Genomic DNA, 9,512 nt, shown 5'->3' with positions numbered 1-9,512 from the left:
AAGGGTGCTTCTACTAAATACTGAGCAATGGGTATGAATACTTAGGACCATGTGAAATTTCAGTTTTTCTTTTTTAATAAATCTGCAAAAATGTCAACAATTCTGTGTTTTTTCTGTCAATATGGGGTGTTGTGTGTACATTAATGAGGAAAAAAATTAACTTAAATGATTTTAGCAAATGGCTGCAATATAACAAAGAGTGAAAAATTTAAGGGGGTCTGAATACTTTCCGTACCCACTGTAGATCAATAACCATGGTGGTATACGCAAAGAATTAAATTACTACTGCATTATGTAAGGCAGATGCGCCTTAAACTCTGATCTTCACACATACTGTGATTTTGTCAAACACACACATATCATTAGTATATTCTGCATTTGCATAATCCAGTGGTTCTCAAAGAGGTATTGGCGTAAATTCTGAACTCTCATTCATAACCACATTTTTAAACATGCTGCACTGATGATTCACCAGTGTTATTTTAGTATTATGTATACTAAATATGTACTATTATAGAATTTATAAAAATGTTGAATTAGCCTTTATTTTTATATTTTCCATTTTCATTTGAATTTTAAGTTTTACTAAATCTGTCATTTTTTATTATTTCTACTTACCTTTCATTCATTTTTATTTCAGTTTTAGTCATTTAAGTACTTGTTTCATTTCATTTAAATTGTAATGTGTATTTTTTTATTTTTTTATCTAATATTTATAACTCATTTAAGATGTTTCAATAAAGGAAAAGTATTTTTTATATTTTCAGTTAACAACAACAACACTGCAATTCAAGCAAAAAAACAATGAAGTTTGTGTGCAGTTTCTTTTTTTTCTTTTTTACTATTAAATGTATATTTTTTTTAATGATTATTATTTTTGGGTGAACTACTCTTCAATACTGCTCCTGCAAATCAGTATTAATGTTTTATTTATTTATTTTATTATATATAAAACATATCTTTAAAATATTTTATGTATTTTTTTATGCATTTCGGATGCATTTTCCCCCCTTTTTTATTACTAGAAAGACATATCATAAGACTATAGAAAGAAAATGCAGGTAATGGTTTTTTAAAATAACTTCATCTACAGTTCAACAGTTTTATGTACTTTACCAAAATGTGGCAACAATTGATTAGTATTCATAATTCGTAATTTTTTTTCTCTCAAAGGCGGAGCTGAAAAGAAATTGAGAAACACTGGCATCATCTATCAGTAGATCCATGCATAGTAATCTAACATCAGTCATGAAAGAACATGCCACATTCATTTAGAAAGGTGTTCTTGAAATGCAATCGAGGCCTTGACAAAAAGCTTAAAACACAGCAGCCGAACAGTTTTTAACAGACAGGTGAAGGTGCTTCTGGAGGTCTGGACCATCACATGCACAGACAGTAGTAAAAGAAGAGTGCGGTTCTCTCTCTAGACACGGCAGTCAAAGTCAGGTTAAACACAATGACACAGATAAATGAATAAGAATGCGCAGAGCATCACTGGGTTTACCATGGGAGTCAGATGAACTCTTCTGCCCTAAATCATTTCCACAGGAGTGACACCAGGGTGGGGAAGAACATGGCAGTTGGTTCAGAGTTGATATCAGATCATAAACAAGCAACAAAAAGCTACTGTAACTGCACTAACACTTGGACTAATGGAGAAAACCCACATTAAATGTACTGTATCTAGAGAGCATAAACAGATCTAAGATGAATAAATACTGCTGATAAATCCACATCTCTAGGGATTTTGCTGAATGAAGTAATGCTAAACACATTGAACTTTAATGCTTTTAAAAAATACAGTTTTTAAACAAAGGTTGCACATTAACCATATTACCTTTTTTACAATATAGATATTATTTTACCCCTATAATATACTGTATATCTACTGTATTTTCACACTGTAGTAGAAGCAAGAAAATACAAACTTTTGTTTAAAATTATCTGCGTTTCGATTCATTGCATTTACATGCAAATTCTATGTATTATAGCTATCAACATTTTAAATATTACCTCAATTGCCAAAATGTAAGGCATAATGTTGAATACCACAAAACATAACTGACTAATCCTGGGTTTTCTTTTCGTTTCTTTTTTAAAATATTGTTTCAAAATATCAAAACACAGTCTAGCATTACCGACTGATTAAAAACTAAAATGTGCAGCTCATATTTTTGTTAAATGTTTGTTGTCTGGTCCATGTATTTCTTGTTCAAGTTCCTTACTGAAAGCGTGATTATTGTGGTGATTAACACTGTGCCACAAATTAATCTGGAATATTGCTTTTTATGAGGTTTAGAGGAATACAAATATTTTATACTATCAATAACTCATGTAAATATTCTCACCTGCACCCTGTTTGAGCATCTCTGCCGCCGGGTTAGTTGGTGTAGCGATCTCAGGTGACTCCTCTAGAGGATCTGTAAAAATGACAACGGGTCAAAGTTTAGACTGTGCACATCCTGTCCGTTTGAGTGCTATGGCCTGTCATTCTGCTGCGAGAATTCTTGCTATGCTAGGAATCAAAGCGCCTGGCTAACACGCTGTCACACAGTGTTTGAAAAGGCAGAGATGCACACATAAAGGTGTGTGGTTTCATGCCCCCTGACACCTGAATGGCACATAGCAGTTGGCTGAGGACAGAGGCCAGCTGAATGCACAGACCTCGGAAAATGCTCACAATTATTCACACCGGGCAAACAGGACATACATCATCATGACAGAGAGCACAGCTAAGTGAGGTCATGATGAGTAGGCATGTACAGTACGTACAAAAAAGTCACAGTGGAAGTATGCATCTGGCCTTACTAATTTGTATTTTTTTAGATATTGTTTTGCTTTAACAACAGTATCAATCAAACTTTCATGTTTGAACAAAAGAATACAGATGCTTAGGTTCCCTTGTATTGTTCTGCAAATTGTGTGAAATTGTTGGATAAATACACCAAGGAGCAAATAAAAAACTGAAATATGCATAAAAACCACATGCCCTCCCATGAGATGGATAAACATTTTATTCAGAGAGCTAGTATGTGCATAAGCTACAATAAAACACACTTACCAAATACATTTATAGATGTGCATGTAAAAAGTCGTGTTACTTTTCCTCAAGTCATGTGACTGAATAATCACTTCAATTGGTTACTATGACCTTCCAAAACTGTTCCATTTAGTTACCAAACATAATGGATCTTTTGAAAAATGCTAACAAACATGAAGTTTAACAGATCATTTTGTCTGCAGCTCTAAACTGCATTTTTTTTAATATATTTTATAAAAAGTCGCAGCAGCTTACACAGTGGGGGGAAAAACTAAATAAATTAAAAATACATGAAAAAAAATAACTTTTTTTTTTAACTTAAATGTATATTCACATTTAACTAGGAGAGACACAAGGACCCACGACCGATCTAAAGTATCCAGATAGACATTTATCATCCATTCTCAATGGGAAAGTGCCCAAGCAACATTGCTCAAAAAAAGTTGCCCGGCAAAATTGCTCAAAAAGTTGCCCCATGTATCATCAGCCTTAGACTTTTGGACCCCATTGTATGTGTAGAGAAAGTGATATGTCGTCTCACCTCTGGTTGGTATGACTAGTTTGCAGGGTAGAGACAGAGGAGTGATTGAGTGCTGGTAGACCAGTGCAGACAGGCAGCCTGAACACAGAAAACATGAAAACAAAATTGGAGTCAGATTTACGAGCAGAAATCAGAGGAGGGCATACTTTACATTACAACCCTCCCGAAGCAGTCAAACTTTGATGCCCGGCATTGACAAACCATAAATCCATGTTGTTGACCAGTTGTGTCAGCGAAAGTTGGATGATAGGAGGGACAGTTATACCGACACTTGGTTTAACCTCCAGAGTCTTTCTTTACTAAACCTCTCCTTCAAATATTTGACTATATTAGGACAAAAACAACTGGAGAGACTTTGCTTGGGCAGAATGTTTCCCACTGCTCATGAGAAACAGCAGAACTGCGGAAGCAAAATGTCCAGGTTGATAGCAGAAATGAGTCCTTGATGCCAATTTTAAATGTTATTATCAGCTTTTAAACTCTCCTCCTTCAGCAATCAGATTTTATCAACACTAACTGAGGACAGTTTACTTTAAGGCCCCTTTACAAGGAATAGTTCACTCCTAAACAGCTACTCACCTTTATGTTGTCCCAAACCCCACTTTCTTCTTTAAGTGGTGAAATTTTGTAGTATTCTGTCCATTATTTTCAATATTTGAAATTAAATGATGACAGAAGTTGTCAAGCTCCAAAACAAAAAGACAACCATAAAGTGTCACAAAAGCAGTCAATATGACTGGTGCACTACAATACAAGCCTTCTGAACCCATATGACAGTTTTATGCCAAAAAAAAAAATTTGAAAGAGACCTAAATGTAAGTTGTTATTCACTCAAAATCAAATATGGCACGGTTAAAAGCATTGTGTCAGATTTGAGGTCAATGTTGTTCAGTTACAAAACACACAAAGACCAAAAACCTGACACGGCACTTTGAACTATGCAAGCTTTTCAGTGGAAAAAAAACAAAATTTTGATCTTTTCATCACACAAAGCTATCATATGACATCAGAAAACTTAGCGCTTAAGTTGGTTGGACAAGTTTTATGATACTTTTATGGAGCTTTTGTCCTTTTTGATAACCGTAGTCCCTGTGAACTGAATAAAAAGTAGCTTAAAGATTCTACAGAAATTCACCTTTTATAACAACAGCGAAATTTAACAGCATAGGGGTTTGGAATGACAGGATGATGAGAAACATGATAACACCATTTTTTTTGGGTGAACTGTTCCTGTAAGCAGTGGGCGTCCTGGCCGAGATTCAACCGGAGGAGTGGAGCTTAAATATCGCTGTATTAACACGAGTGCTATTCCCGACAACAGAGTAATCCTGCCAAGTTTCACCCACAGCTGCTTTCGCTGCCACAAATCAGAGTTCTTCTTTGTCTGTTCTGCTTTTCATAATTAACAAACGCTTATGCAATGGTTACCGTAATGCAAGCTGCCCAGTCCTGATTTTTATGTCTCCTTATTTGATGTGGAATGGGGCATACTGGAGAAGACAGCACTGTCCATTGAATAAACTAGGTCTCCGTGTAATGTGGTCAGTAGACAGTAAATTAGAGAGGGGCTGTCTTTAAGCTGTACTTAATAATGTCAGCTGCTCCCATGCTGTCGTTTGGACTACATATGTTCTACAGCTTTCTGGAACCTACACGGACAGCTTGATTTAAAGGGAAGGATTCACATGTTAACTTGTATTGAAGAGCGAAAACCACACACGCATTTGTTCTACAAGCTTGGCAGATTGGACTTTCAGATTAGTGAACATTCAACAAATTATTCTCGTGTCAGTGTTCGCATTCGAAAGCCTCATTTAAAAAAAAAAAAAAAAAGTAAAAAATCGATCCAACATGGTGCTTGCAACATGTTAATACTAAACACAGCTCAATAGGTTTCAGAACAGATTTGACAACATTTTAAATTAAACAAATTTAAACAGTTTGATTTACCAAAGTACAGCTCGTTAGGGCAGCCCTTCAGTCTCACGCCTTTCGGACTCGTCTCAATCAAGAAATGTCTCACCAGCTCATTAGTGACATCTCCAGCTGTAATAATGATTAAGAAAGAAATTCAAATATCAAAACAGTACAATAAAAAACAACCAATAATACTATCATTTGTAGAACAGACTTTAAATTACTAAATTAAACCCCATGTTGATATCTGTAAAAGTACTGTATTTGTTCATATTTGCATTGCAATATTTATTACAAAATTTGTACACAACTGACTGAATTTATGTTTCTCATGATCTTAAAGAGATAGTTTACCCAAAAATGAAAATTCTGTCATTAATTACCATAATGTCGTTTCAAACCCGTAAGACCTTCGTTCATCTTCGGAACACAAATGAAGATATTTTTGATGGAATCTGAGAGCTGTCTGATCCTGCATAGACAGCAACGCAACTGAAATGTTGTGTTCGTGTGACGCAACTGACACAGAACAGCATAAGCTGTTTACGTCCAGCGGATATTCTCCAAAATGGCGCTATAGGGTGATGCGGAGGAGACGAATTGTTGAATAAAGTCGTTTTTTTTTCTTTTGCGGACAAAAAGTATTCTCGTAGCTTCATATAATTGCGGTTGAACCACTGATGTCACATGGATTATTTTATCTCCTTGCTATGTTGCTGGACTTATGAACATTTCAGTTGTGTTGCTGTCTATGGGAGGGTCAGAGAGCTCTCAGATTCCATCAAAAATATCTTCATTTGTGTTCCAAAGATGAACGAAGGTCTTACGGGTTTGAAACGACATGAGGGTGAGTAACTAATGACAGAATTTTCATTTTTGGGTGAACTATCCCTTTAAAAACAGTATTTCATGTCCATTTATTTAATATAATAATAATAAAAAAAATAAAAATAAAAAATAAAAAAAATATATATATGTATTCATTAATTTATTAAATGGACATACACTAAATCTACACAAATAAATAAATACATTTTGAATTGTTTAAATTATTGTCTGGTACAGTGGTCAATTATACTGTTTAGTGTCATTATACAAAAACATGTGACTACAGAATGCCACGACTGACCAATCAGAATCCATGTTTTCAGAGATCTATGCAATAATATTAAGAGTAAAAAGAATAAGTAGGGTTTTTAAATCTTCTGACAGGTAGTGCAGGGAAAACACTGTCTTTGGTTTTCATCATGAAACATTACATGTGTTTCAGTGTATGTTGTTGGGTGTGTGAATGTGTTTGTCTGCTGCGAACACAACAGGATTATGATCCAGATCTCCTGTCTGGAATACATCTGGCAAATGATTATCTGCATTAGCCGCATGCGTGGAGGAGGCATATTAAATACCTTTCTTTGTAGGTTGCAGGGTCGGAGGTGGTGAGGCAACTTTCATGGCCAAGCCGTAGGCCCCTCTGAATGAATGACTGTCCCGAATGACAAAGGCTCCAGGCTCTTGATCTTTCAGCATGCTGATCGCTACAGTGAGGAGGAGAAAATCACAAAGGCAGTTTATTTGGTAACATAACGGCAGCTTCAGTCTTATAAAATTCAAATAAATATAATCAATGACAAGCTATATGAATCCAAAATGTATGACATCCCAGGTTCTGTTTAACCAAAAAAGTAACCAAAAGTACTACTATTAACCATAAAAAAAAAAAAAAAAAATATATATATATATATATATATATATATATATATATAAAGATTCTATCTATAACACTGGACATTTAACTTTAACAAAACAAAATATGCACTCTTTCAATCATTTACAATATAAATATAACATGTTTATATATTATTCTTAAATAACAGATACATATATTCATATTATTCATATAAATATTTAAATAATCAAGAGTCATTTACAAAAAAAAAAAAAAAAAAAAATATATATATATATATATATATATATATATATATATAAAGATTCTATCTATAACACTGGACATTTAACTTTAACAAAACAAAATATGCACTCTTTCAATCATTTACAATATAAATATAACATGTTTATATATTATTCTTAAATAACAGATACATATATTCATATTATTCATATAAATATTTAAATAATCAAGAGTCATTTTAATTTAAAGAGTAGTCATAAATGTCTAGTATTATATCCAGTATTATATTATATTAAAATATTAAAAAATATAAAATATTTTCCCCTTTTTGTCAGTCAAAATTGACATGAACTCAGTAAATAATAAATAATGGGTACAAATAATGCTTGTCAATAATGTCCAAGAGGCATATGTGCTTTTATTATAGCATTTCATATTGGTAATCATGCAATATTAATAATATTATTCCATAAACACTGACGGAGGCTGTCAAACTGCACATGTAAGCATTTACAAGATGAAGTTTGTTTAAATATAATATAATATATAATATTATATCATATTCAACGGTTGTTTAAATATATATAAGTTTTGTGTGTGTGTGTCATTTTTATATTATTTATATTATTTTCTTTTATTATTATTCGCCAGATATTTTTGTTATTATTATTTTATTACTTTATGAAAGTCGCTTTGGATAAAAATGTCTGCTATATGAATAAATGTAAATGTATTTTTCACCATGTGACATTTTCTCATCATTATTCACCAGATGTGAAGGTGAAGGCTATAATATGTTAACAAATTGCTGTAATGTACCCCACAGTTTTACACACAGAGAGATAGGGAGTGAGTGAAGGAAAAAAATCTTGCTAAGGAGGTTTATTCGTTATCATTAAGACAAGTTAATGAAGCAACAGATGCAGATGTTCACTGGATTTAACTGAGCACACATGTTGAGTGCCCTGTGATTTCACTGCATGTGCTTGCGTTTAAAGAGGACTCCAGCGCAGATGATCTAATCCAATAAGAGCACAGAGGAAAACCAGATGTGGAGACAAACAGCGATTGACCTCATATAGGGTGGCGAGAGACACATTTTACTATTTATAGGAGATATGAGCCTCCATTCGGTGGTTTGAATATAGATAAATTAACCCTGGAACACACATATACTGCGTCCTTACCTTGGTCTCTGGAGATATCTGGTTTATACCAGAATTTGGACGTGTCCTGGACAAACTTCACGTGCAGCCTGGTCTCTGGACTTCCATCTGGGAAATGAAATATGCACTTTATTAAGCAGATGTAATGTGGGATTAGTTTAATATGCCTTAGCTAATGAATGCACTATTCTTTCAAAACTACACTTACACACACACACCTGTCAAAAATTACCCTCAAGATCATCAGTATCTTATTTAATTATCGACAGCAACACCTACAATAAGCACACATTTCTCACATTCCAGAAACACAGATAACATAGCACTTAGTTTCTGGAACCAAACCAGAGACTGTCTGCAATGTCATTTATTAAAATAAATATGGCTGAATTTATGTGAATATAGTCACAGGTTTTGTTAGACATGCAGCAGAGTATATATCCATAATACAACATAGCTTCAAATGTCTTACTGCTCTGAGAATCAGAATCAGAATCAGAATCAGAAAGAGCTTTATTGCCAAGTATGTTTGCACATACAAGGAATTTGTTATAGTGTCACAAGCTTCCAGTACACTGAGACAACAACAACACACAGATAATAAAAGTGAGATGTGAATAAAATACACATGCATAAATATAAACCACAAAAAAAAGAATAAATTGTATGTACAGGTGTGCTATAGATGGAATAGGAATATAATAAAATAAAATAAGTTGTAGGGATGTACTAGGGTTTAGGGTGATAAATAAGTATAAGGTTATTGCACATACTGTACTTTAATTGCACAGTTTGATCAGCGCAGCAGCTCCGCCAAGTACAACGTTCAGCAAAACGTCCGAATAAACGAAATCCGGTAGAAGATTGTGTGGTGTGTTCTGCCGAATGTTCAGCAGCTCATTCCTGGTAAAACTGATCGTGTTTGAGAAACAAAAAACA

At 33.8% G+C, this 9,512-nt stretch overlaps 1 protein-coding gene across 1 annotated transcript in view; it reads right to left on the bottom strand.

The window, feature by feature from the left end:
* Nucleotides 1–1,013: 1,013 nt before the first annotated feature.
* Nucleotides 1,014–9,512, bottom strand: part of LOC107571409 (tensin-3-like) — a 111,635-nt gene continuing 103,136 nt past the window's right edge. Inside the window, exons 20-26 of the mRNA XM_016257733.1 lie at nt 9,046–9,049; nt 8,595–8,740; nt 6,905–7,033; nt 5,532–5,627; nt 3,582–3,659; nt 2,349–2,420; nt 1,014–1,531 (exon numbers count right to left, since the gene is read on the bottom strand). Of these exons, the coding sequence (XP_016113219.1) occupies nt 1,443–1,531; nt 2,349–2,420; nt 3,582–3,659; nt 5,532–5,627; nt 6,905–7,033; nt 8,595–8,740; nt 9,046–9,049 (614 nt within the window). The 3' untranslated portion in view covers nt 1,014–1,442. The remainder of the gene's footprint in view (nt 1,532–2,348; nt 2,421–3,581; nt 3,660–5,531; nt 5,628–6,904; nt 7,034–8,594; nt 8,741–9,045; nt 9,050–9,512) is intronic.

Source organism: Sinocyclocheilus grahami, unplaced genomic scaffold, assembly GCF_001515645.1.
Source record: "Sinocyclocheilus grahami isolate Dianchi unplaced genomic scaffold, SAMN03320097.WGS_v1.1 scaffold1591.1, whole genome shotgun sequence".
Classification (NCBI taxonomy): domain Eukaryota; kingdom Metazoa; phylum Chordata; class Actinopteri; order Cypriniformes; family Cyprinidae; genus Sinocyclocheilus; species Sinocyclocheilus grahami.
Note: the sequence above shows the minus strand (reverse complement) of the source record. Positions and strands in the feature narration are given on the sequence as shown.